General features: G+C 48.6%; 3 protein-coding genes across 4 annotated transcripts in view; all 3 read right to left on the bottom strand.

The window, feature by feature from the left end:
• draxina (dorsal inhibitory axon guidance protein a) overlaps positions 1 to 1,577 on the bottom strand; it is a 16,572-nt gene extending 14,995 nt beyond the window's left edge. The window contains exon 1 of the mRNA XM_030374665.1: positions 1,453 to 1,577. The gene's annotated coding sequence lies outside the window, so the exon portion shown is untranslated. The remainder of the gene's footprint in view (positions 1 to 1,452) is intronic.
• Positions 1,578 to 3,796: 2,219 nt separating this feature from the next.
• Positions 3,797 to 25,858, bottom strand: pank4 (pantothenate kinase 4 (inactive)). Of its 2 annotated transcripts, XM_030374716.1 has the most exons (20): positions 25,699 to 25,858; positions 25,201 to 25,283; positions 24,822 to 25,030; positions 24,227 to 24,410; positions 22,627 to 22,719; positions 22,192 to 22,345; positions 20,805 to 20,986; positions 18,655 to 18,736; positions 18,194 to 18,294; positions 17,918 to 17,923; positions 14,202 to 14,357; positions 13,907 to 14,019; positions 13,136 to 13,223; positions 12,516 to 12,667; positions 10,820 to 10,875; positions 10,684 to 10,733; positions 9,363 to 9,467; positions 8,757 to 8,857; positions 7,573 to 7,641; positions 3,797 to 5,134 (listed from the first exon to the last, which is right to left on the bottom strand). In XM_030374716.1, exons 1-20 carry the CDS (start codon positions 25,814 to 25,816, stop codon positions 4,861 to 4,863), a joined length of 2,376 nt encoding a protein of 791 aa, XP_030230576.1. In that variant the 5' UTR covers positions 25,817 to 25,858; the 3' UTR covers positions 3,797 to 4,860. The 2 variants fall into 2 exon arrangements, with proteins under 2 accessions (XP_030230576.1, XP_030230577.1); XM_030374717.1 differs by lacking the exon at positions 17,918 to 17,923.
• Positions 25,859 to 26,278: 420 nt separating this feature from the next.
• LOC115557750 (transcription factor HES-5) lies at positions 26,279 to 27,603 on the bottom strand. The gene is made up of 2 exons (XM_030375827.1): positions 27,514 to 27,603; positions 26,279 to 27,403 (listed from the first exon to the last, which is right to left on the bottom strand). Exons 1-2 carry the CDS (start codon positions 27,574 to 27,576, stop codon positions 26,978 to 26,980), a joined length of 489 nt encoding a protein of 162 aa, XP_030231687.1. The 5' UTR covers positions 27,577 to 27,603; the 3' UTR covers positions 26,279 to 26,977.

Genomic DNA, 27,603 nt, shown 5'->3' with positions numbered 1-27,603 from the left:
GCAAGTGTAAACGCAAATAGCAACATGCGCACACACACACAATCTTAAACACAACAGGAAGCCACACACAGGAAGACACACAGACACACACAGACACACACAGCCTGACACAAATCAGAAGCGAATGAGCACAGACACACTTATGAATACAAAAATGTCACACTCTCACAGAAGCACAGGCGCACACACACACACACACACACACACACACACACACACACACACACACACACACACACACACACACACACACACACACACACACACACACACACACACACACACAATCACAGCGGGGTGACCTGCTTCAGGCACCCACAAACTGCTTCAACACACAAGGAACAGCAGAGCCCCCCAGAGAGAGAGAGAGAGAGAGAGAGAGAGAGAGAGAGAGAGAGAGAGAGAGAGAGAGAGAGAGAGAGAGAGAGAGAGAGAGAGACAGAGACAGAGAGAGAAACCCATTCAGAGAGAGAGAGGGGATGACAGTATTGTGTAAGACAGAAAAAGAAAGATCATTAACTTAATTTGAATAATAAATACAAAGACAACGTGTATGTCTATTCATCTAAGGTATGCCATCAGATTTCTTGCGTAGGCCTTTAGTCCTTATAGAGCTGCTGGCATCACATAAACATGCAGATCAACTGAGACTTTATTGGTCTTAATCAAACCAAGAAAGGAATCTCTCTTTCACTAGAATGACGGTCTGAGGGAGAAGTGTGACCTTTAATATTAAAATACGCTTTGTCTATTTTACCTAATATAGCCTTTTATCAGTTACTACAATGAGAGTAGGCTCAAGAGAAAAAGCCAATCGACGAACTTAAATAATTTGCATCGCTGTTAAGTCTGGGACTTAATGTCGTATCGTATGGCGATATTGTGTACCAGGAGTCAAATGTAAATCGTTCTTCGTCGGACGAGAACCGTGGCATGGTAGGAGTTTATCATTTTAAGAAGACATCACGAAATATTAACACTACGTTTGACATCTCAAGCACTTCTTGATCCCTCGAGCATCTCTCAGACCGTGCCTTGGCTCTCCGGAGACTGCCTCGGTAGAATAATATTAATAAGTCTCTCTAATAACAGTAATAAGACTCTGCTTTAATAGGTCTGCATTTACGGTCCGCTTGGCGGCTTTAATCATCGCACCGAGACGCTCTTAATTTCCCTCGGCGAAATCCAACCCGAAATTGTAGATCTAAACATTAGACCAGTGAGTTTAAATTACAAATGGCAGGATTCCCAAAGAATTGCTTGCTTTTTATATCCTACATTTAGATTTGAACTTTCTTTGAAACAAAAAGAAAATATCGAAAAATAGCATTTTTCCAATGTCTAAATAATTGTAACCACATGGTTACCACAGCACCACACAGACCCTAACTGTTATTATCGATCATTAACGAATAAGACACACATCTGCTTGAATGAAAGATCATGTCCTACCTGGGGGGCTCGCTATTCCGATGTTGTGTGGGGGTACCGGAGGAGGAGGTTCGTCATATGACAGCAGGTGGATGAGGAGGTGCGACTGTAGTCCGCTCACTGGGAGATGTGCTGCCTCGCGCCCGGACCGCAGCCGCTATAAGAGGAGAGGGACGGGGGCGCGCATCGCGGCCGCGCGCCCTGCTGGAATCAGGACTGATGACAGCGTCCGATGGAGGCCAAATCAGGATAGAGAGGCCTTTATATGAATGATAGTTATAGACGTTATACTGTCGTAATGTTGGAGGCAAGTAGGCCTAGGACACGTTACAAGTAAAATGTCAGAAACCATGCTTTGTCAAATTATGTAAAATTATTACCATTAGTTTAAAAAAGTAGGCCTAATTTAGCGTATAAAACGCGGAAAGGAAGCAGGCCTATCTTAATTATTCTGATCAAAGCAGAGAGCTATCTGAAGATTAAATTTGAGAACCCTACAAACACCGGCCATAATGGGATTTAAAAAATATGAAAGCATGACTTAATCCCAACTGCATCTTCAATGGATTAGCAGACGGACACGATGTGGGCACATGGCTCCACAACTTCCGCCAGTAGTGCGCGCTCTTGAAGATTAACCATGTTTTTTGGTGAGGAGCATTGCACCCAAGACGCTCCGGGGAACGGTCTGACATTTAGGACGCCGTGTGTAACTCCTCATTATCCGCCTTGCTTTTTGTTCTCACTTCCAAGTTCCAAGTGAACCGGCTCCGCACTGCTGCAACGCCGCCACGCAGCCACAATGCTCGGGTTCAAAACAGACGTCACGAACCAAGGCGGGAACAGCTAATAATTCTGTTGCCGGGCTGCCAACCAGTCTTAACGAAGTTAAAGCGATAGAAAGGAGCTTGAACACATTGCATTGTGATGGCGACTCGGTTTAATAGCGCTAAAGCGAGCGGCTCTGCGTGTATTATTCAGACCAGTGTTTGGACAACAAACACGTCCAGGGTGTGAGCTCAGCTGAGTTCCAATAGTCAACGTTTTTTCCTTCTACTCGGGATAGGAGCAGGTTGTCAGGGAGACGGACTGTATGCAGAGACTATCACAGACACAGACCATAATACACAAGGTGGAGCTAGGAAGCGGTCATAGCAGAGTGAGAGCGGGAACGCATCCACAACTGTACAAACTCATGTTGTATCCACATTTGAAAAGTAACACGCTTAATGGACACAATTAGTGTTTACCACCACTGGTCCGCCCAGAACATTCGGAAAGTTGACATGATAGGCCGACTTGATGTTTACTATCTTGCAGTAATTAGTGTGTTATGCCAACCTTTTGTCTGTGTTTGTCTACTCCAGGCCTACCCACATACAGCTGATTATAGCCTACCCATACAGCCATATGCTTAAACACGATCCACATCCTGTATTAAAGGACCACCAATCACATAGGACAGAGCCTACAGCTGGGGATGACCCATAGACCCGACCATATATCAAACGCGGTCCAATTATAGCCTAGGCCTGTGTGTGTGTGTGTGTGTGTGTGTGTGTGTGTGTGTGTGTGTGTGTGTGTGTGTGTGTGTGTGTGTGTGTGTGTGTGTGTGTGCGCGTGTAACCACCGCCCTTGGGGCCAACCAGTCCATGCCGGCTGCTGGTAACCTTGACTAACGCCAGAGAGTCTCCACTTCGGAGGGGGTAGGCTACTTCTTCCAATCTCAGTGAACTGCCGAAACTAAAAAAAATAATTAAACACAAGAAACCTAAATTTGCTTTTCAGTCAGTAGCATAAAACCAAAAATCTTAAGAGAAAAACTTATATGAAGAGAGGTTCACCAGCGATTTCCAGAATTGAAACACGCACCCGCAGAGCGTGATGAAGAAAGAGAGGAGGGGGGGGGGGGGGGGGGGGGGGGGGGGGGGAGGGGGAGACCGCGCCAGGCCGCCTGCTGGGCGCTTTGTACATCATCAGCCCGATGGAATCCCGGGGAGCGCAGCGGGCCGCCGCTCCAATATGCCAAGGAGTCGGCCGCTACCCTGTGGCAGTTAAGGAGCTCAATTGTGTGTGAGTGTGCGTGTGTCTGTATATGTTGGTGTGTATGGTGTATGTGTCTCAATATGTTGGGGGGTGTGTGTGTATGCGTGTGTCTCTATGTCGGTGTGTGTGTATATGCGTGTGTCTCTATGTCGGTGTGTGTGTGTGTGTGTGTGTGTGTGTGTGTATGCGTGTGTGTGTGCGTGTGTGTGTGTATTTACAAGCCCAGGTCGACTGCTGTTCTGTCTACGGTGAATCTGTTTGTGTTTTAAATTGACTGAGAACCGTTGGCGGAAGGAAAAAACGACTAGGGCCAATTGAGTAAAATATAGTTTTGAACATTTAATGAAGGTTGATTGTCAGAGGATAATACGGTACACAAACTTGTATTTTGAACGTGTTTACAAATTAATGAAATACACATACGCTTGTTCATTCTATGTACAAACAACACAAGGTGCGTCTGCGTGACAAGAGGCCCTCCAATCGGCGTTCAAACCAGTCGAGATATTACCAATCAACTAAAACCAAATGCCTTCACAGTGTTTTGGCCACATACTGCATGGGTGGACTTTGTTTCCTTAAGTTTATTCTCCCAAACCACTCATTGTCAAATATTTCCTTATAATACTTTGTCGTGGTATCTAATCCACTGGCTAAATTTGCTCAATGCAACCTTGTTTCATTCCAGAAAAATGGGCAAGCGAGGAACACTGCATCAAAACCAACACCTGATAGGCTACATGTAAACACAAAGCTGGCAACTCCGTGTTAAATTCCGAGCAGTGGCAAAGTTTCAGAGGAATCCTAAAGTTCACAGTGAAACACTGCCCTCTTGTGGTTCGCCGCTAAACACTAAATGATGGCGATAAAGTGCGTTTTCACCAAGTCCCTGAAGCAACATTAACTCATAACCTGTTCTGTGTCTTCAAAATTATTCAGTCGTCCAAATTCATTCATCCTTGTATTGTAAAAAAGAAAACACCTCACACAAAAAGGACGTAGGCTATGGGCCATGTCTGACCCCTGGGAAAACAGAACGATAGAAGCGAGCGACGCGACGGGCACGAAGGCACAGAGGCACATTAGACGCACACATTTTTTGCAGTTAATTCACCACAACAGGGGGTAATTACTTTTTATGGGTACATGTAAACAAAAACACGCACTAATGAAAATCATTATCCTGTCATTGCTACCAAAAAACATTCTCTCTCTGCTACCCCCCCCCCCCTTGATAACACTGCCTTCGTAATCTCACTACAATCACCATAACAATCACTCATCCATCCACCAAGTGACATCTTCATCTTCATCATCGTCGACACGACAACCACCACAGGTAAACGCTCTGGACATTCCCGTCTGAGTGGGGTGGGGCGCCCCCTAGGGGCTGAACACGGCCTCCTCCTCCTCCTCCTCCTTCATGGGGGGGGCGGCGGGGGGGGGCGGGGTCGGCAGCTCGTACTTGAACACCACACTGAACAGCTTCCCGCCGAGCCGCTCTGCCAGCCAGGGGTTCTTGATGACCGCCATCTTGAGGCTCTCGCAGCTGAGCCGGGCGAAGTAGTTAGTGTGGACGGCGCGGCCCATCCCCTCGATCACCACCAGGTCCGCCCTCCGCTCCCGCACCACGATGGTCAGCTCCTTGTCCAGCCGCCTGGGGACGGACGCACGGACACACACGGCTCAACGACCTGCTCCCAGCATGCATCAGCGCCGAGCTGACGACCCCCCCCCCAGCTGGGACGGGGGGGGTCAGGTCCCTCGACAGGCAGAGGGACGCACCCTACTGATGCTGGGACTGACGCTGGGACAACTGGGACACACACACTTACTACTCACTCTCTACCACAACCACTCGCTCTCTCTCTCTCTCTCTCCCCCTCCATCCCTCCCTCCCTCCCTCCCTCTACCACTCTCACTCCCCTCCCCCCCCCACCCCCCCCCCCTCCCACCCTCCCTCCCTCCCACTCTCTCTCTGCTGCTCTCTTTCACCCACACCCTTTAGGGACGATGGTCATGCCGTATTTTACTGCATCTTATCCTTTTCTATTTTAGTTTACTCATTGTATTTTAATAAGAGCTAATTCCTGCAACAGCATGTGTTTAACTCTGAGAGGGACTCATCCATCCTACAAGTGGAGCGCGCTTGGCCCTCCTTTGAAAGCAGATGGCCGGTTTGTCAAGAATGAGGCTAATTGTTACAATAGTCTGTCGAGATGTAAATCATCCACTCATTTTGAGCTGAGTGCAGAGCAACATTTCAATAAGTTGCGTGGGTAAGTCTAGGAGGGTGGGTTTTTTCCTTATTGGAACGCAGCCTTAGCCATCTGTGTTCACGCCCCGCTGTGCAGGACCACTGATTGGACCCGGTGTCCTGGATATGAGGACTGGAGTCCGCCGCAGTGATCCGACCGGGGCTTTGTTCCACTATGACCCACCAGTTGCAATAGAATGAAATGAGTGTTCAGATGACAGCCCCGTTCCTCAAACCAGCACCCAGGCCCTCATTTCCTTTTCCTAATTGATTAACTAGTCCAGGCCAATTAGCCCTTGATCAATATATGCAACTATTACACTTTTAACCATTTGTCTGAAGAACAACTTGGGAGTTCTCCCTCATTTTCAGGCTGTAAAGTAACACAGATTATACCGATGAACAACATAAAACCCCTGTCCACAGCAGACAACTTCTAATCCATCATCCCAGTCATATATTGGGACACCTAATACACGTTTTTAGCCCAGTTTGCCCAGAACAGCAAAAACAAAATCTATTTCACGGCTGACTAAGCAGATGAACAAGACAAGCAGATTTTCAAACTACCAGCCCACTTAGTTCACACGAAGTTCACACCAGTTCACACGAAGCCGAAACGGGCGAAACCGTTACGGTTTCGATCTATCCGGTTTCGAAGTATCTCCGTAAAGACGAAGCCAAGCGAAACCGGGTAGATCTGTAGAAACGCTGTAGTACACATTCCAGGCCCATAAGGGGCGCTGCTTCTGGTACAGAAATCCAGAAGAAATGAAATAAGAAGAAGAGGCGAGCATGCGCATAAAGGCATAGGCATAAAGGCTGCCCTTATGCGCAGGCTCGCATGTGATTTCTGAGACTCCGCGGGCTTAAGAGCCATTGGCTAGGAGGTCGAGGGGTGGGGCGATGACGTCATGGTTTGCGGTTTCAGTCGGTTTCAGGCTATGGTTTCAGGCGTACACACGAATCCAAAACGAAACCGGGTAGATTTGAAACCACCCCCGAGGGGGGTTTCAGAAGTTTGCGGTTTCGGTCAGCGGATTCGCCGGCTTCGTGTGTACAGAAGGCCGAACCGTACAATACCCTTGCGGTTTCACCATGAAATCGGCTTCGTGTGAACGGGGCCTTAATGTGCCCCCATGCAAAACGAGATGTGCTCTGTGTATTGTAATACGTTTGTGGGCGCGTGGACTGAATTAAACTGATATAGTCCTCCACAAAGCTTATCTGAACATCGTCACCGTCTCTCCTGGCTTCACCAAAACTTTGGTTACAAATATCATTTCTCAAAATGATTTATTTTGAGAAGTGAATGATTTTCCGAAGATCGTTTTTGTTTGACCACAGCCTCACCGAAAACCGTAGCTTTAGCTCCTATGAATTTGGGAGCAATGAATGTCAACTGTTTGTGATGAACAAGTAATCAACCTTATGTCTGATCTCTAAGCCCCAGTGGAATCTTTGAGACTGCGCTCGCACTGAATGCTCACGGCAGAATCATCAAAACTAAGTCCTCCTGACTCATTATGTTGGCAGAGGATGTTTGAATGAAGCCAGCAGATTCAGGAATACTACTTTAACAACCCAGACAGGAAAGGTCCCCTAAAATATGTCTGTTGTTCCAGCAGTCAATACTGCCAACAGCTAAACATGACTCAATGTACTCCATAAATACTGTTTGTTATCCGTTTGTTATCTGTCATCAAATGTATGATTAGCTTTTGCTACCACCACATAACTCCTTACTGATAAATGTCTCCCCACTTATCTATACTAAGAGAACAAGGCAGCAGAAAACCACGCGCTGTTTCTTTAAGAAGGCATTGGACTAATCATACCCGAGGTCCAGGCAGGGGGAGCTGGATCCAGTCTGGACCAGAACCAGCCGGTCCTCCTTCAGCCCAGCCCTGCAACACAACCACAGTCAGAGACACCCTGGACCAGGACGCCTGGAACACCTGGAGACCTGGATCACTGGGACCAGGAGCCTGGACACCTGGAACACTGAGACCTGGAACAACGAGACCTGGAACAACGAGACCTGGAACAACGAGACCTGGAACAACGAGACCTGGAACAACGAGACCTGGAACACTGAGACCTGGAACACTGAGACCTGGAACACTGAGGCCAGGAACACTGAGACCTGAAACACAGACCTGGAACACTGAGACCTGGAACACTGAGAACTGGAACACAGACCTGGAACACTGCTGCCATGGGGACACAGTGGACCAACACGAGTGCGCTGGAGGAAAACTGTGACCTCTTTTTGGTCGTGTTATGGCTTTCAATCTTTATCCTTTTTATAATTCTACTGTCTAAACTACTAAACTTCTGTCCCTTATTTTTGGCTCTAAAATATCCCAAATGGGATATACTTAATAAAGTACTGGCTTAATCTAAGTCCAGTACCAAACTAAAAGAGGTTGGAGCAGGAGGCATCCTTCGCTTCACCATCGACTGATAGCAGGGCTACCCTCACCGTCTCTCTGGATACTGTGGAGACAGTCCTGTTACCAGAGCTCTGACTCAGTGAGTCCTGGTTCCACTGGTCCTGTTACCAGAGCTCTGACTCACTGAGTCCTGGTTCCACTTGTCCCGTTACCAGAGCTCTGACTCACTGAGTCCTGGTTCCACTGGTCCTGGTACCAGAGCTCTGACTCACTGAGTCCTGGTTCCACTGGTCCTGTTACCAGAGCTCTTACTCACTGAGTCCTGGTTCCACTGGTCCTGGTACCAGAGCTCTGACTCAGTGAGTCCTGGTTCCACTGGTCCTGTTACCAGAGCTCTGACTCAGTGGGCCCTGGTTTCACTGGTTCCTGTTGGTCCCGTCTGATACTCACTAGAGTATGGAAACCCACCCTGAGCCCATCTGCGCGTTAAGGCGTTGGAGTTGGCGTTGCTTTTGTGTTGAAAAAATAAATAGACTAACTGTGTGGGGCTCGGGTCGGGCTGGGTTACTCCTCTATCGGACACGGGCCGGGCTGAACAAGGCGTCCCGTTGCGCTCCAGTACTCACTGGATGATGGGGTCCATGGCCGCAATCGTCTCCGTCAGGATCTGCAGCTCCCCATTGGTCACATCGTTGAGGGCGGGGCTGGAGTTACTGGCCAGCACCACCTGAGAGGAGAGCGCACGCACACACCGGCAAACACCGACACACACACCAGCACACACACACAGACACGAGCAAACACACTCACACAAGTAAACACACGCACACATGAGCAAACAAACGCAAGTTGGATTATAATACGTGTCGTCTCAAATTTCTCTCATATAAGTTAACGTCCCCAAAAAAATCATTAACCTAAAACGATAAGTTAGCCTCTTCATCACGAGACGTAGACCGGACTGTAATATTATCTTTTTAATTGCATCAATCAGATTCATTATGCGTGCGGCCAAAGCCCTCCCCCGCAAACCACTCACTGCTCAGAGTGGCCAGAGTGCGTCTCTGCTTCAGTTACAAATCCAGGATACACATACCTGATTGGACGAGGAGTAACACTGGTTCAAAGCGCCTTGCAGTGAGTTTGTCTCATTGACAGCCTGCCTTCATTCATTCATTCATTCGTTCGTTCGTTCATTGACCTAACGGTGAACAGTGAGCTGTGTCTCCCACCTCCGTGCCCCGAAGGAGTAGCTCTCGGACGAAGGGCATGACCCCCAGGATGATGTCCATCCCGCTGTTGTCCACGAAGAACACCGCACACTTGTGAGGAGGCCCCTAGAGGGGGGAGGGGGACACAGTGAGGAGCAGGAAACGATAGGGAGGGGCCCCTGAGGGAGGGACACTAGTGAGGGGCCCCTGAGAGACGGGAGGGACACTAGTGAGGGGCCCCTGAGAGACGGGAGGGACACTAGTGAGGGGCCCCTGAGGGAGGGACACTAGTGAGGGGCCCCTGAGAGACGGGAGGGACACTAGGGAGGGGCCCCTGAGGGAGGGACACTAGTGAGGGGCCCCTGAGAGACGGGAGGGACACTAGGGAGGGGCCCCTGAGAGAGGGACACTAGTGAGGGGCCCCTGAGAGAGGGACACTAGTGAGGGGCCCCTGAGAGACGGGAGGGACACTAGTGAGGGGCCCCTGAGGGAGGGACACTAGTGAGGGGCCCCTGAGAGAGGGACACTAATGAGGGGCCCCTGAGGGAGGGACACTAGTGAGGGGCCCCTGAGAGACGGGAGGGACACTAGTGAGGGGCCCCTGAGAGACGGGAGGGACACTAGTGAGGGGCCCCTGAGAGACGGGAGGGACACTAGGGAGGGGCCCCTGAGGGAGGGACACTAGTGAGGGGCCCCTGAGGGAGGGACACTAGTGAGGGGCCCCTAAGAGAGGGACACTAGTGAGGGGCCCCTGAGGGAGGGACACTAGTGAGGGGCCCCTGAGGGAGGGACACTAGTGAGGGGCCCCTGAGGGAGGGACACTAGTGAGGGGCCCCTGAGAGACGGGAGGGACACTAGTGAGGAGCCCCTCAGCTAGCCAGATGTATGATGGGTAGCCCCGCCTACCAGCTGGAACGGGCCAATAGGGAGTTGCCTGGCAGCTGGATCGATCTGTCAGGTGTGTTAGACGCCCTTGACGTTTCATCCACGGCGGAGCTGAAACAGGGGCCCTTTAGCCCCAGCTGGAGTGGAGGGCCCTGGCAGCCTGTACCAAACAGGCGGTCAGACTGAGAACAGGTCGTTGGGGTGTGATGATGTCGAGGGAGGGGGATGAGTGCATTGATCCCTCAGCGTTGGGGTTAGATAGCGAGGGCGTCCCCCATCGGGGCGTCGATACTGAGGCGTGGTGGGGACGTTAAGAAGGACACAGGTGAGGAGGGAGAGCCTGAGGCCCTCTGGTTCTGCTCCAGATCGTCTGGAGGCGTTGGAATATGGGGCAGGCGCGTTACAAAGAACCGTTCTCTCTCCTGAGGGGGGGGGGGGGGGGGGGGGTCAGGCTGACCTTCAGTCTCTGCAGCCACTGGTTGTAGGAGTCCACCAACCACGGGCGCTCTGGAACAAACAACAGCAGCAGCAGTGATGTGGAGTGGAAAAACTCATATTTTGGTTTTGCGTTTTTAGTAGCGGGGGTTTCCTACCTTCCAGCTTCTGTTTGGCCTCCTCGAAGCCGAAGTCTCGGTCCGTCTCCAGGACACTGAAACAACGCAGATACACATACTAAATACAGACACACACATACTAAATGCAGACACACATATACTAGATACAGACACACACATACTAAATGCAGACACACATATACTAGATACCAGTGGAGGCTTCTCCATTGAGGAGAGGGAGGAAGATCCTCCCTAACATTGTTGAGAATAAAACATTTAGATTGCCCCGACTATTGTAATGAATTAATGCCCTTAAATATGACTACTTTATTGCCTTTGAATATATAATGTTCGTTTCCCTGGGTAAAGGGACATTAGCACCCCCTATCGCCTATTGACAATTACTTCAGGGAGGAACGTCCTCCCTCCGCCGCCGTCCACTCCCATTCATTTTCCCGAAGTACTGGCGGCCGGTGGATAACATGGGTTTCAATGGAAGAGAGGAGGAAAATCCTCCTCTGAGTGGGTGGGACCTTAAGGGGTCTGATTCGCGCAAAAATCTATCCGTCTGCGCTATGAACCAATAAGCAGGATCCCTGGATGTTGAGCAGTGTTGCCAGATTGGTCCGATTTCCCACCCAATTGGGCTACTTTTAACCATGTTAGGCTGGAAAAATTATCATTGGGCGGGAAATCTGCCCAATCTGGCAACGCTGTCGATAACAAACCCGGTCTGCATTGCCGCGGTGCTCAGTCTGAGAGACGCAGAGTAAGTGAAATCTGCGATAGCGAGATCCTAAATGCACAATGGAAACATTGGAAACGGAGGACATTGTTAACGTCTTATTACAAAAACCATTCCATTCATTCAGAAAGAGGTAGACCACTTCCCAAAATCAAGGTCATCAGAAGTAATGGCAACGTCAGTGTTGTGAGTGCTACATGGTTTGCTAGGTACGCATGACTTACTGGTAGCATTACAAGCAATTTTAACTGAAAATAAACATAGCTAAATAACTTCAGTCAGTGAGGGCAAAAATAGGCCCAATAATAGGCCCAGATTTTTTTATTTACTTTTACAAATCAATAGTAGGCCTGATTTGACTAATATGCTTTGCATCCTTTCCTTCTCAAATTACAGTGATGCCACTGGTGGCTTTGTATACATTTTGTTCACATAACTCCCTCCCTGCTATTTTGTAGTTCACCAAAACACCCTGAAACAACTTGAGTCTCACATTCTTATGCCACCATACACCAACAGTGCAAGCAGGCCAATGGCGGGCCAATTCCTTCCTCCCTCACTTTAAAAACCACCAGCCGCCACTGCTAGATACAGACACATGCATACTAAATACAGACACACATATACTAGATACAGACACATGCATACTAAATACAGACACACATATACTAGATACAGACACACACATACTAGATACAGACACACACATACTAGATACAGACACATGCATACTAAATACAGATACACACATACAGATACACACATACTAAATACAGACACACACATACTAAATACAGACACATAGATACTAAATACAGACACACACCTACCAAATACAGATAGAAACAAAACAATGATATTTTGCGACCATGCTTTTCATCTTGCACATAAATATATCAAAAGTTGTTTAGCAGATACGACCGTATGGGAGTGTTGTCGACGCAATATAATCCGCTATATCCTGATGATAGATGATGGATCCAGACTCACTCGGACACGGCCTTGGCCCCCCAGTCGAAGACGTTCCCCGCCAGGACCCCGCGGACCAGAGCGAACTGCTTCTCCTCCCAGCCGAGGGCGTCCAGGGCGGCCACGGCCTTCTGGTAGCACCGGAGAGCTGCGTCGTTCTCCCTCTGCTTGATCTGGGGCCAGGGGGGGGGTCAGAGGGGGGGGTCAGAGGGGCTGTGGTACCACCGGCCCGGGGGCCAACGGAACAACCCCTAGCACTAGTCCCACGGCCGTTCATACTCTAGGCAGCTCAGTGCTTAATCACAATTTTTAAAACTTAACATGACATAAAGTGAACTGTCTAGTGTGGAGTTATTCCAGAAATATATATTGGATTTACCCCCCCAAAAATGTATTCCTCATAAAATGTGTTTCTGCTTAACCCAACGCGTCCGTCAGGCTAAACATGGACATTTCTTAAAAAAAGGCCCATTAATGTTCCCCCCCATCCTGTTCCATCAGCAGTTCCCCACCTCAAGCACCAGCTTTAGTAAAACCACAACGAAAATGCAGAAAAACGACTAAAAGAGAAAAAGGACAGAAAGAAGAGAGGGAGCACTACCAAACAGAACAGAAGAAGGTTGAACTAGAATCACTCAGACCTTAGAGTAGGGGTCGGGGAAGTTGAACTCGTTTAAACAGTGTTCTCTGGTGTCTAACAGGCTCCTGACTGTGAGGGATCCGTACGCACTGCGTGAGGAGAGAAGCTAGGTTAGCCACAGAGAAACACACAAACAACAGGCAGACAGGAGGGTGACGGCTCGGCTCACTGCAGGGCTCTGAAGGGACGCCGTGGTATCGATCTGGACGTGATAATGGGCATCGCACACAGCGCTGTTCTATAAAACCTAATGAAGCCCTGTAAAACTATACAACGTCCAGACTGCATCGGCGTCAATCTCACGGGTTAGTGGATGTTGCCGTTAATGAATGAGCCTGAGATCCAGCTGAGATACAGCCTGGCCGTTCCCCAGACCTCTGCAGTCTGAGTCATGTGGGCCACATTCCTTCGATTAGCGAATGGCTTTGCTCTACTGATACAGCGCTAACCTGAGCCAGGGAGGCTCCGACCAGATCATAAACGCCTCCGTTTAGAGCCCTGGGACTCGTCAGCAGAGGTGGGTTCTCAACCCTCTGAGGTCGTGTTGCAGATCCTGGGATTGAACCCGAGGGAGTTAAAGGCGTCCCGGCCCGCCCGCTAATCCAAGATACACACGGAAGCATCTACATTAGTCCTCTACGGAGAAGTGTCTAACACAGATTAATACAGCCAAGGGGTTCTCTGCGTCTCTCCGGTGCCACGAGGCCGGGGGGTCGGGGGGCCGGGGGGCCAATATGAGGAGCCACAGGGAGGAGGGGGGGGGCGACCTTACAAGGGCTGCTGCCGCAGCGTCTGCAGCTTGTGGCGGTACTTCTGCCGGAACTTCTCGGCGCGCTCCACAGCCTCTGGGAGGTCGGGCTGACTGGCCACCGCGCGCTTCACCACCTGGAGGGGGACCAGAGGGGGAGTCAGGGGGGCCGCAGGGAGAGGACCACGGGGGGGGGGGGGGGGGCAGCAGGGTGTGGCTGCAGGGCCCCAGTGGCTCACCACTCTGGGGGCTCTGTCACAGAGTCAGGGGTCACTGATAATGAGACCACAGACTGATGATCATGTGATGTAGGCCGTACCCCGTCCAGGGCGTCCTCGAAGCAGAAGAGCCAGTACTCGCGGGCCAGCGGGTCCACGGTCAGGTCCACCGTGTCAGGGACGTAGGAGGAGGGGTCCTCCAGCAGCGGCAGGTTCACCAGCTTCCTCTCCAGACGGTCCATCTCCAGCATGTCAAACTACACACACACACACACACACACACACACACACACACACACACACACACACACACACACACACACACACACACATTCACACACCAACGCACACACACACACACACACGCAGAGACACACACGCACACACACACAAACGCGCGCAGATACCCACACTCAGAGAAACACACACATACACACGCACACAGACACAGAATTTACACTACACTTCAAATGTAAATGACACAAGGCTATAACACACAGATCACTCAGTGCATCAGTGACGCTCCCATTGTTGAACCAGTGTAGGCCGGCAGACCTGACCTCCTGATACCTAACTGGTACCGGGAGGAGCCAGGCGGCTCCACTATGATATACATATGTCTACATACAGTATGTATGTATGTATGTATGTATGTATGTATGTATGTATGTATGTATGTATGTACAGGTGCTGGTCATATTATTAGAATATCATGAAAAAGTTGATTTATTTAATTAATTCCATTTAGAAAGTCAAACCTGTAGAATGTATACATTCATTCCAAACAGACTGATACATTATAAGTGTTTTTTGCCAAAAAGAAGATGATTATAGCTGACAACCAATGAAAACCCTAAATTCAACATCTCAGAAAATTAGAATATGGTGAAAAGGTCAGATATTGAAGACACCTGGTGCCACACTCTAATTAGCTAACTAACTCAAAACACCTGGAAAAGCCTTTAAATGGTCTCTCGTTTTGATTCTGTATGACACACAATCATGGGGAAGACTGCTGACTTTACAACTGTCCAAAAGATGATCATTGATACTTTAAAGAAGGAGGGCAAGACACAAAAGGTCATTGCCAAAGAGGTTGGATGTTCCCAGAGCTCTGTGTCCAAGCACATTAATAGAGAGGCGAAGGGAAGAAAAAGATGTGGTAGAAAAGAGTGTACAAGCAAGAGGGATAAACGCGCCCTGGAGAGGATTGTCAAACAAAACCGATTCAAAAATGTGGGGGAGATCCACAAAGAGTGGACTGTAGCTGGAGTCAGTGCTTCAAGAAGCACCACACACCGACGTATGCAAGATATGGGCTTCAGCTGTCGCATTCCTCGTGTAAAGCCACTCTTGAATAAGAGACAACGTCAAAAGCGTCTCGCCTGGGCTCAAGACAAAATGGACTGGACTGCTGCTGAGTGGTCCAAAGTTATGTTTTCAGATGAAAGTAAATTTTGTATCTCCTTTGGAAATCAAGGTCCCAGAGTCTTGAGGAAGACAGGAGAGGCACAGAATCCACGTTGCCTGAAGTCCAGTGTAAAATTTCCACAGTCAGTAATGGTCTGGGGTGCCATGTCATCTGCTGCTGTTGGTCCACTGTGTTTCCTGAGGTCCAGGGTCAATGCAGCTGTCTACCAGGAAGTTTTAGAACACTTTATGCTGCCTGCCGCGGACCAACTTTATGGAGGTGACGATTTCATTTTCCAACATGACTTGGCACCTGCACACAGTGCCAAATCTACCAGTACCTGGTTTAAGGACCATGGTATCCCTCTTCTTGATTGGCCTGCAAACTCACCTGACCTTAACCCCATAGAAAACCTATGGGGTATTGTGAAGCGGAAGATGCGAGATGCCAGACCCAACAATGCTGAAGAGCTGAAGGCCACTATTAAAGCAACCTGGGCTCTCATAACACCTGAGGAGTGCAACAGACTGGTCGACTCCATGCCACGCCGTATTGCTGCAGCAATTCAGGCAAAAGGAGCTGCAACTAAGTATTGATTGCCATACATGCTGAAACTTTCCATGTTCATACTTTTCAGTTGGCCCACATTTCTAAAAAATCATTTTTTGTACTAGTCGTAACTAATATTCTAATTTTCTGAGATACTGAATTTGGGATTTTCAGTAATTGTCAGTACTAATCATCCAAATTAAAAGAAATAAACATTTCAAATATATCACTCTGTGTGTAATGAATTGATATAATATGTAAGTTTCACGTTCTGAATATAATTACTGAAATAAATCAACTTTTTCATGATATTCTAATAATTTGACCAGCACCTGTATGTATGTATGTATGTATGTATGTATGTATGTATGCATGTATGTATATATATATATATATATATATATATATATATATATATATATATATATATATATATATATATATATATATATATATATATATATATATATATATATATCAGAGCTGTCAAGCGATTAAAATATTTAATCGTGATTAATCGCATTAATGTCATAGTTAACTCACGATTAATCGCATTTAATCGCAAATTATTTTTCTAAGCTAAATATCCCTTGATTTTTTTGTCCCATAATTCTTCTCATTTTAATTATCTTATCAACATGGTGAAGTGCATCGGCTTGCCTTGTGCAAATGCATTGGCATATACTGATCAAAACAGGACGATACAAAAAAAGAGCCTATAGTGCAATTAAACGACTGCTTTGAACAAATGTCATTTGAACATAGCAGTCAGGCTACTGCTTCTATGTTTTGAGCCAAAGAAAAAAAAAAAAATTTTTTTTTTTTTTTTTAAATAAAACAATGGCGTTAATCGTGCGATAATTTTTTTAACGCCGTTAAAGTTGGTTTGTGTTAACGCCGTTAATAACGCGTTTAACTGACAGCTCTAATATATATATATATATATATATATATATATATATATATATATATATATATATATATATATATATATATATATATATATATATATATATATATATATATTGTATATGCTTAATGAGTACGAGACGGTTTGGGGGGTCATGATTAAACAACGTCTGGAGACCGGTTGGGCTCGGTATTCGTGAGTTTGAACTGATGTGTTGTCTTGAGGTAAGCTTCATCTACAGAAGAGGACAACACTCTTCTTCCTCCCAGCAAGCAATCCAATGATTTGAACACTAAAAACAAGATTTATATTTTACATCGGGGGATTGCAATCATCAGACTTCGTTAAAGTTAAAGCAGTTTTTCACTATAACTAAATTATTGCGTCATCCCCTGACCAAGGCTGTGAATGATGGGACTGTTTCCCTCATTGACACAGCTCAGCTGAGAGGGGAACCTTGGGGTAGTGGTTCTTGTTTCCAGCGTCCGTACAGCAGAGCGCACCCCTACCCAGCAGTCATGGGGATGCAGAGATGAAGCTAATCATGTTCCCGATAACTCCGGAGTGGAGCAGCTCTATCGTTCAGACACGTTTAAAGGTTAAAGCAAACATGGCCGACTTAGTCTTTATAAAACCCCCTTATACAAAAATTCAAACAGTAAAACAAGGTTCAAATCCAGCTAGAATAACTTTCAGTTAGAAACTACGAGACAGAAAAATACGAAAAAGGCGGCGATTGCGACCAAATGTTAGCAGCGGAGGAAATTAATCAAAGCAAGAAGAAAATTAAAAGTTCACAAGCAGGTGTTAAACTAATCTGGGGGCCTGAGATGACTGGATGTCATCGCATGGCCGAGCAACTCGCTAGAGGAGCAGGCGGACAGTAACTCCAAACTATAAAGACACACACAAACACACACACACGTATAGCACCAGGAAGTACTTACTGGGAACTGCATGGGAATGTTAAACGGTAAAGAAGGTAAACATGTGGAAAGGAAATGAGGAAAAGAAATGAAACGTCAAACACTGTTGGTTACGAAGCCTGGAGACACAAAAGAGGAGCAAGCGATGACATTTCCACACACTATCCCGCAAAGACAACGACAGGAAGAGGATCTGGGCGGCTGAGGCGAGGAGGACCAATAGTAAATCACTGAGGACAACAAAAAGGTGGTCATTAGAGCCAGAACTCAGAGCTGACGGGTCGATGGTGGACTCACCGTTCCGCTGCGTGCGCGCTGCATGGGGTTGATGTCCGGAGACGCGCTCATGAGGCCCGAGCTCCCGGCGTAGTTCTCCCCCCAGCTGTACTGGTTGGGGTCTGCAGGCGTCAGGGAGCAGCGAGACCACGGGGAGGGGGGACAGAGCGATGAGCCACAAAGATGGACGGAGGAAAGGAGACACAGCCTTCTGGTCTGTCCCCGTTATCTCTTTTCTTAAAAGGCAGATTTTTATGCGTAAAGGCTTATTATCTTAATGTTGTCATGGCAACCAGATGAGCCCAATTGGGCCTAAAGACACCATTAATAAACATAATGATCCTATTTCAATGATATACTGAATGGTCTGCATTATCTTTCATTTTATTGAAATGTTATTGAACCAAGTGAGGAAAGAGGCTAAGCACACTGATATCTGTGCATTGGTTAAGTCTGTGTTCACGGTGGTGTGTTCTCCTCACTGTCTTCCTCTGCTCCTTTAAGGAACGCCCCGATGGCTCCCAGATATCCCTCATGCCTCAGGAACAAGGCTTGGACTTCACCCTAGATGAACACCCATTAATACGTAACATTTAGCAGCAGCACAATGCAGGTACAGTCATCTGGTTGGAGATAAGGGGAGGACCTTGTGTTTCAGGCTGCGGTCATCTGCAGTAGTCTAGATGTGCAAGGCGTGCACAAATATATGGCGACACATTAGTGCCATAATTCACTAATGTGATAAAAGATGCATTGGGCGTATTATATTATTCTACAAGCGTAGATATTAACTGCGAGCGCGCAAATGACCTCTGCGCGCGCGCAAATGACCTCTGCGCGCGCGCAAATGACCTCTGCGCGCGCGCAAATGACCTCTGCGCGCGCGCAAATGACCTCTGCGCGCGCGCAAATGACCTCTGCGCGCGCGCAAATGACCTCTGCGCGCGCGCAAATGACCTCTGCGCGCGCGCAAATGACCTCTGCGCGCGCGCAAATGACCTCTGCGCGCGCGCAAATGACCTCTGCGCGCGCGCAAATGACCTCTGCGCGCGCGTAACAGCCTCTCGCGCGTAACAGCCTCTCGCGCGTAACAGCCTCTCGCGCGTAACAGCCTCTCGCGCGTAACAGCCTCTCGCGCGTAACAGCCTCTCGCGCGTAACAGCCTCTCGCGCGTAACAGCCTCTCGCGCGTAACAGCCTCTCGCGCGTAACAGCCTCTCGCGCGTAACAGCCTCTCGCGCGTAACAGCCTCTCGCGCGTAACAGCCTCTCGCAAAAGATGTTTTTACGCTCGCTCAAATTTAATTTTGGCACTATGGGGGAGGGAACCAAGGCAGGGCGGGCTTTCCTATGATTGGCCGTTTCTGAAGCGTAACTCCAGATTCTATGAGTATAGGCGCAGCCTTTTAAGTGTCATTGTCCTTTAAATAGCTGAAGAAAAGCTGTTTATTGGGAGCAGAACGTCCGCCGGCGCCCGACTATATCTGCGAAATGCGGATGTCGTTGAGGCACGCCGCACGCGAACGTAATTGAGGCCCACGCTGTTGGTGGTCGGGGATTACAATTTTTTCAGTGCTACGGCTCACGCCTAGGGATAACCCAATAGCGATAGCCTTAAAAGGCTGCGCCTATACTCATAGAATCTAGAGTTACAATACGTAACTATCGTTTCAGCCATTTACTGTACAATTCAGAATTGAATGAGAGGAAGGCTGAGGAGGGCTGTCAATCAAATATCGCGCTTCAGAAACGGCCAATCATAGGAAAGCCCGCCCTGCCTTGGTTCCCTCCCCCATAGCGCCAAAATTAAATTCGAGCGAGTGTAAAAACATCTTCCGCGAGAGGCTGTTACGCGCGAGAGGCTGTTTTGCGCGCAGAGGTAATTTGCGCGCGCGCAGAGATCATTTGCGCGCTCGCAGTTAATATCTACGCGTATGGAATAATATAATACGCCCGAATGCATCTTTTATCACATTAGTGAATTATGGCACTAATGTGTCGCCATACAAATACACTTTTTTTATGTGTTTGTGTGCGTGCACATGTGTGGATGTATACACAGCGTGTGTGTGTGGAGGGCTGTGGTTTTGACGCTGTGCTCTGAGGTTGTGTATCGTGTGTGTCCGTCGCGGGGGGCACAGGGCTCAGGGGGGCCACAGGGCTCTGGGGGGGCCCCAGGGCTCTGGGGGGGCCACAGGGCTCGGGGGGGCCACAGGGCTCTGGGGGGGCCCCAGGGCTCTGGGGGGCCACAGGGCTCCGAGGGGGCCCCAGGGCTCGGGGGGGCCACAGGGCTCGAGGGGGCCACAGGGCTCGGGGGGGCACAAGGCTCCGAGGGGGCCCCAGGGCTCGGGGGGCCACAGGGCTCGGGGGGGCCACAGGGGTCTGGGGGGGCCACAGGGCTCGGGGGGGCCACAGGGCTCTGGGGGGGCCATAGGGCTCGGGGGGGCCACAGAGCTCGGGGGGCCACAGGGCTCTGGGGGGGCCGCAGAGCTCGGGGGGGCCGCAGAGCTCGGGGGGGCCACAGGGCTCGGGGGGGCCACAGGGCTCTGGGGGGGCCAAGGGGCTCGGGGGGGCCAAGGGGCTCGGGGGGGCCCCAGGGCTCTGGGGGGGCCAAGGGGCTCGGGGGGGCCTTGCCTTGGTGAAGAAGTTGATGCTGTAGGTGATGGTGTGCATGGTGACGGGGTGGCCCCGGATGAAGAAGCCCCCGAAGTAGACCCTGGTGAGGCTGTGCAGCCGGGCGTACAGGCAGGCCAGCTGGCCGATGTCGTTGCTGATCATGTGCAGCAGACTCTTGGCGATGTCCTCCTTGGAGAACTCTGCAGCGGGATAGGGGAACACGTCATGTGACCCAACGTCATGGGATACACCATCATGTGACACACCGTCATGTGATGTTATACAGTGTCACTCGTTACAGCATCATGCGATACACCGTCATGTGATACGCGTCATGTGATACAGCGTCATTTGATACAGCGTCATGTGATATGCGATACAGCGTCATGTGATACAGCGTCATGTGATACAGCGTCATGTGATACAGCGTCATGTGATACAGTGTCATGTGATACAGTGCCATGTGACAGAGCGTCATGTGATGGGATACAGTGTCATGTGATACAGCGCCATGGGATACAGCGTCATGTGATACAGCGCCATGTGATACAGCGCCATGTGATACAGTGCCATGTGATACAGCGTCAGTGAGAGCTTCATGTGACAGAGAGTCATGTGATACACCGTCATGTGATAACGCGTCAGTGACAGAGCGTCATGTGATACCGCGTACCGCTGGCGAGCACTGCACCACAATCATATATTCAAACGAACGAGCACAGAGGGAATGATTATTGGTCAAAGCGATGGCCGTATGTCATTCCTAAGATTCCCGATAAGAACACACAAGTTCTATTTATAAAATAACTCAACGGTCAGCACACGACAGAACAAAGGTATTGAATTACAAAGCATTGCATACAAAAGGGGAACTTTGATAGTATCTACTGCCCATTTGAATAGAACCTTCAGTGCAAAGCATCAATTCCAGTGCAGTGGACTCCTGACAGTCTATCGGGCTCTGGCGTTCCTCAGACGTTTCCTGAGCAGTTTCTAGTCTATTCTGTGTCAATGAGTCAACCCAGACCCATGCCGACACAATAGCATACTGTATCCTGCGTTTCGGGGAAACAATGAGCTGTGTCAACACTGGCCAGCCTGAGTTAGCAGAGAAGGCTGATAGCCACAGATCTATGGACGTGTCGCCACACTACCTGCTCGTGCCTTCATACAAGAGACCTCGTCCCTGCAGGCTACGGAATGAGCGTCTGGTTTGATTGGGTAACCCCTGCACCCTCCTTAATGACGCCCACGGTCCAACTCTTACAGGTCCCACATCAACTGGAAGACGCTGAGGCTAATCGACCTCTAAAGCAGACTAGTGTTGGGCGTCTTGTTCACAGACGTAGCGGTCGGGGTTGAACCCCGGGCCGTTCGCTCTGAGCCAGACTCCGGCGGTCCTCACCTTTGTCCGTGGTGGCCGACTTCCCGAAGCTGCTGGCGATGAGGTCTCCGGTGAGCCCCAGGGACCCGTAGGAGCCGCCGTAGATGTCCTTCACCAGCATGTCCAGGTTGGTGTGCTGGCCCTTGGAGGCCAGCTGCAGCAGCTCATCGAACCTCTGGAGGAGACACGCTCACCTGAACACAGGGCCCGCCTCAAGGGGCCCCCTGGGCCCGCCTCAAGGGGCCCCATGGGCCCCTCGCTACACGATAACCCCGACCCCTCAACGGCAATTATTATCTTATTTTAAATGTAAAACATGATAGACAAACAATGTCTTTTTCTAAAATGTGACCACCGTCCGGCGCACACAGAGAACAGCAGAGAGGCGCTCGGCCCTCCGGTTGAGGGAGGACGAGGTGGAGGACGAGGTGGAGGACGAGGTGGAGGAAGGTGCACCTTTGTTTTGGTGAGCAGAGCTCCGAGGCCCCAGAACGTTCCTCCGCCGATGGAACTCCCTCCAATACGCTCAAACTTGTCCTCAGACTCCACCTGGTCGGGAAGACACGGTTTGGAAAGGGGAACTCCACTGCAGTCAACCGAGTTATCAGAGGCACTGTATGATATCACTATGACGATTATGTTAATGCACACAGAGCCAGGGGTCAAACGACTGGGTTAGTTTGCAAAGGGCAGAGGCGCATCATTCTTTGAACAGTTCCCCTCTTCCTCCGTTGTCACACTCTTCTTCCATCCCCAGAGACCACCGTGGTTGGGACGAACAAGTAGGGCTGGGCTATTTGGCCTAAAAATAAAATCTCTGATTTCCTCAAACCAAACCCAATTATCGATGACGATTTTAATTAAAAAATATATATACAAGTGAAAAATCTATATATTTTTTAAGTTGGATTTTATTTGAAGATAAACAATGATTAACAAAAGCAAAATAAATAACACATCTCGTACTCTGCTGCTTGCCTCAGTTTAAGATGTTGGAATTAATGTGTTGCATTGCTGCTTTTGGTTGCCACAGACTTCAGCCAAACTCTACACACTCACTTTTTCCAGCGCATGCTGCCAGGTCTATATTTTACTTTTTCTGAAGAGGAACATCTCTCTCCCCCAACAGTGCTGAGATTCTGGTTCATACCCCGGTCGCATCGCGCCTGGACTACTGCAACTCTCTCCTCTTTGGTTTACCTGCTAAGTCCATGCATAAATTACAACTGGTACAAAACTCTGCAGCCCGTATCATTACTAAAACCCCCTCCATCAGTCACATAACACCTGTCCTGCAGCAACTCCATCGGCTCCCCATTAAATATCGCATCATTTACAAGATCCTGCTTCTCACTTTCAAGGCCATCAACAATCTTGCCCCTCAGTATCTCACCGAGCTCCTCCATGTCAAGACACCCACCCGTTCTCTCAGATCGTCTTCCTCCATCCAGCTCACCCTCCCACCTGCTCGCCTGGTTCCCATGGGGTCAAGAGCATTCGGTCGCTCAGCCCCCCACCTCTGGAACTCTCTGCCTCATGACATCCAGCACTCCAGCTCCATCACCTTCAAAACGTGTCTATTCACACAGGCCTCCTCCCTTTAAGTCAGTTGCATTCTTGGGACTAGAATGAACACACCGTTTTCTTTCTCTTGTACACTGTTTTATTATTGTGTTGTTGTTTTTGTTGTTGTTGTTGTTGTTTGCTACTATGTATATTTGATTTTGTAAGGTGACCTTGAGTGTCAAGAAAGGCGCCCATAAATAAAATGCATTATTGTTACCACCAACTACAGGACCTTGGAGAAGGGGAAATGGTGGCGCTGCCCTAAATACCCGATATATATATATATATATATATATATATATATATATATATATATATATATATATATTTCTTAAATCATCCTTAACCATAAATTTGAATTACGATTAAAAGTGGAATAATCTCCCAGCCCTACTGTCAAGCACTCTGTGGCGAGGATCAGGACTTCTCCCTCCATCCCCAGAGACGATCCAACGTTACGAAGGCCCAGAGGGAGAAGGGGGGGGCTCACCTTGATGATGGACACCCCGGAGCCGATGTTGACCAACAGGTAGGGGAAGATATCCGGGTGGGTGTTCTGGAAGCGGAACTCAGAGTCGGCGTGCTTGGTGAAGATGAAGGCCTCGTGGGGGATGTTCCTCAGCACGAAGTTACAGCCCCGGATCAGGCAGGTCATCTCATCCTCCTTATCCACCCTGAGGACAGCAGCAGGCTTACAGAGGGGCGGGGCTTACAGAGGGGCGGGGCTTACAGAGGGGGCTAGCGGCGGGGCTAACAGAGGGGGCTTACAGAGGGGCGGGGCTTACAGATGGGTCTAGCAGAGGGGCGGGGCTTAGAGAGGGCTGGCAGAGGGGCGGGGCTTAGAGAGGGCTGGCAGAGGGGCGGGGCTTACAGAGGGAGCTAACAGAGGGGCGGGGCTAACAGAGGGGGCTTACAGAGGGGGCAAGCAGAGGGGCGGGGCTTACAGAGGGGGCTAGTACAGGGGCGAGGCTTACAGAGGGGGCTAGCAAAATGGCAAAATGGATTACGGATTTTCTGGGTTTTAAAGTCGAAAAGTCGAAAAAAATTAAAAAGTATACTACTGAGTAAAATAAGAGTTGACTCACTTTAGTCCAAGTTTCTTTTCGATGAGGTCTTTAAACTTGTGTGCCCCGCCTCCCGTGGCTTTTATCAGCTTCGTGTCAGTGTTGACCAGGTGGTCCTTGATAAAGTCGAGGCAGGTCTCAATGTAGGCGTTTTCAAACTTGATGAAGTGCAGACGGGCTGTGATCTCCTCCTGCACCGAGATCTCGTACAGTTTTTCGCTCGACGCCTCCTTTTAATTGAACATGAAAGACGCGCATTGAGGAATAACATCTCACGCATCTTTTTTCCCTTTTTCTTTTTAAGACAAGAAGGAGTTTATATTTGATGCTGTCATACACCGTATAGCACGGTCTTGCTCAGCAGAATCACATTAACAGTCAGTTATTAAACTTAACCAACCTTTGCAGTATTGTCGAAAGATCGCACTTTGGCCACTTTGTGCTGGACGGTGGAGTAATATGCGAGCTTGGTTAGAGAGCCACCTGTTAAAACATTAAACTTTGTTGACACACGCTGAATAACACATGACAAAGTGCTGCAGTGCAGGACCAACAACTGGATGTTCTATACTTTAACCAACAATGGCTAGCAGGTTATGAGATGACGAATAGGATCTGCTAATGCTACTGTAGCTACACAATGTCACACTTGACCCCCTAGGTCCAATGGTACATCGATTCGATACATGAGACTATACACAGACCCCGCGTATCCATGACACAAGTCACCGACCAGACTTTGACAGCTGAAGCATGCATGGACTAGTTCTGCTGGTCCATTCCCACTTCACAACACGTCACCTTATCCACAACAGAACGTATTCAGTGAGACACTGAGAAGAAGCTGGAGGTTTAGGTCCAAGCTCTAGAGCAGTGCGACCCAAGGGACGGCCCGTACCTATGTCAATGGCGAACCGCTTCGCGTTCTCCAAATTGCGGAATATTTCATCAGGCGGCAGCGTTATGCTTTTGTCCAAGCTGTGGCTGCTCTTCTCCACCCGATCCAGCTCCGCCATGGTGCACACTGCAGAGCCCAGACGCTGGCTGCGCAGTTTGCGTGCGCGCCGTCGTCCAATCACCAATAAAGACCCGTGACCAGCCAGGCGCAGCTGGAGGCGTGCCGTCCAATCACAATTTACGGATCGGTCCAACTAGTGGGCGTTGCCTCGAAAACAACTTGTAAACAAAGCATGAGGTCCGTTATATTGACCACATACTAAATAATAAATTAGGTAAAGATTATTATTTTTTGTTAATATAATTTGTGTTGAATTCTTTGTAGGCCTAATTATACCCAAAAAAATAGTTTTGTTTTGAGGTTTTTTTTTCCAAATAAGAAAATGTAGGACACGGGAAGAGACGGTTCAGGGTCTACGGAGTGGAATACACGAGAAAGGATCGCAGGAGAATAATATATAAATTATGGAATGAAGAAAGCACGAAGTATGCCTAATAAAACGGCAAACACAGGAATCGGTACATGTTATTTTATTCACATCATTAACTGATGTATAACGGCTGCAAAGGTGATGATGCATCACAACAACACAAGAATCACGCCAACAAACATTGTAGGCTTAACTCATAAAGAGTTAAAGGAAAAGATCTTCGCAGAAGACAAATCATTTTAAATTCAGGAATATAATGTAGACCTATACAGCGCAGCGCTTAGTTAAATCAAGCGTGCGTGTACAGCATGCCCTTTGAAACATTGAACATTAAAACATGTTGATTTAAAATATGTAGAAACCCAATAAGGGCTGAATGGATCCCCACGGAGGACTCGAAGTAGGCCTACATACATGCGAATATCGCAATTGTCTTTCAAATATTAAAAGCTGAACATAACATTAAGCCTGCTGTTATGGCCTACATAGGGGCCATTGCTGCGTTCATAGAACACGTTAAGTCAGTTAACTAACCTCAATATCTAACCAATCCAAACAAAGACGCCAGGGGTCGCCAGAGGTTGCGATTCAACCAAATTCCGACACATCGCTTACTTATCATAAGATAACAATTCGTTCTTGAACTTCCCTTGAAATAGCGCAAAAAAAAAAGCATTTTACATGTTTGAATTTCAAACAATGCAACTACATCTTAGTTGATGACTCAACAACCACTTGAGACCAACATGGTCAACATTGTAATTGCTAGTATCTCCAGTCCGTAGGTTTCTACCAGGGCCTCCACATGCCGCGGTTCACTGAACTCTTCTCTTCGGAGATGCTGGGCTTGAGCGGAGAGCTCAGCTGAAGTGCACCAGCCCCACTTAGTCTTGTTTCAGAGGATGAATCAAGGCTCTGGAAGTGATCCAACATTCTTCTGTTGGAAAGTGTCTTCACCTCATCTTTCGACAGGTAATGCGCCATCTCCTGGACACACCTGGAGTGACCCCGATTGGCCGCTGATGAAGTTGAGTTTTCATGGCGAGAAAGCTGCTGTTGTCTCACAAATTCAACGGTTATCTCCAGAATGTCTGCTTTCTCCATCTTGGAGTCAGGTTCTTGTTTGAGGAACTCTGGACCCAGCAGAGACTTGAGCTGCTCAATGCTGCTGTTGATTCGCTCTCTGCGTAGCTTTTCCACCAGTGGTTTTCTGATCTGGAGGAAGAGAAAGGCATATTTAATAATCAAATCTCGATAGAGTATCAACATGAATGCATACTATGATTAACCTCCAAATGTTTTGTTAAGTTCAGTCTTGAATTTACCTTGTGTGTTAAAGTTTGGTGATTCTGAGGAGAAGTCATTGCTGAGGTGATTGTAGGAGCCATGTGTGGTTCTCTGCAGTAGAGGTCTCT

This window comes from Gadus morhua, chromosome 13, assembly GCF_902167405.1.
Source record: "Gadus morhua chromosome 13, gadMor3.0, whole genome shotgun sequence".
Classification (NCBI taxonomy): Eukaryota; Metazoa; Chordata; class Actinopteri; order Gadiformes; family Gadidae; genus Gadus; species Gadus morhua.
The sequence above is the reverse complement of the archived record's forward strand: the minus strand, read 5'-3'. Positions and strand labels throughout refer to the sequence as shown.

Bases quoted from the DNA above. Each gene is read 5' to 3' on its own strand.
- pank4 (XM_030374716.1), bottom strand. From the start codon at position 25,816: ATGGCGGAGCTGGATCGGGTGGAGAAGAGCAGCCACAGCTTGGACAAA. The intron at 14,020-14,201 runs GTACGGCCTACA...GTCCCCCTCCAG, and splicing joins TCGAGGACGCCCTGGACGGG to GTGGTGAAGCGCGCGGTGGC. The intron at 5,135-7,572 runs GTATGATTAGTC...GTCCGTCCCCAG, and splicing joins TCCCCCTGCCTGGACCTCGG to GCGGCTGGACAAGGAGCTGA.
- LOC115557750 (XM_030375827.1), bottom strand. From the start codon at position 27,576: ATGGCTCCTACAATCACCTCAGCAATGACTTCTCCTCAGAATCACCAA. The intron at 27,404-27,513 runs GTAAATTCAAGA...CTCTTCCTCCAG, and splicing joins ACCAAACTTTAACACACAAG to ATCAGAAAACCACTGGTGGA.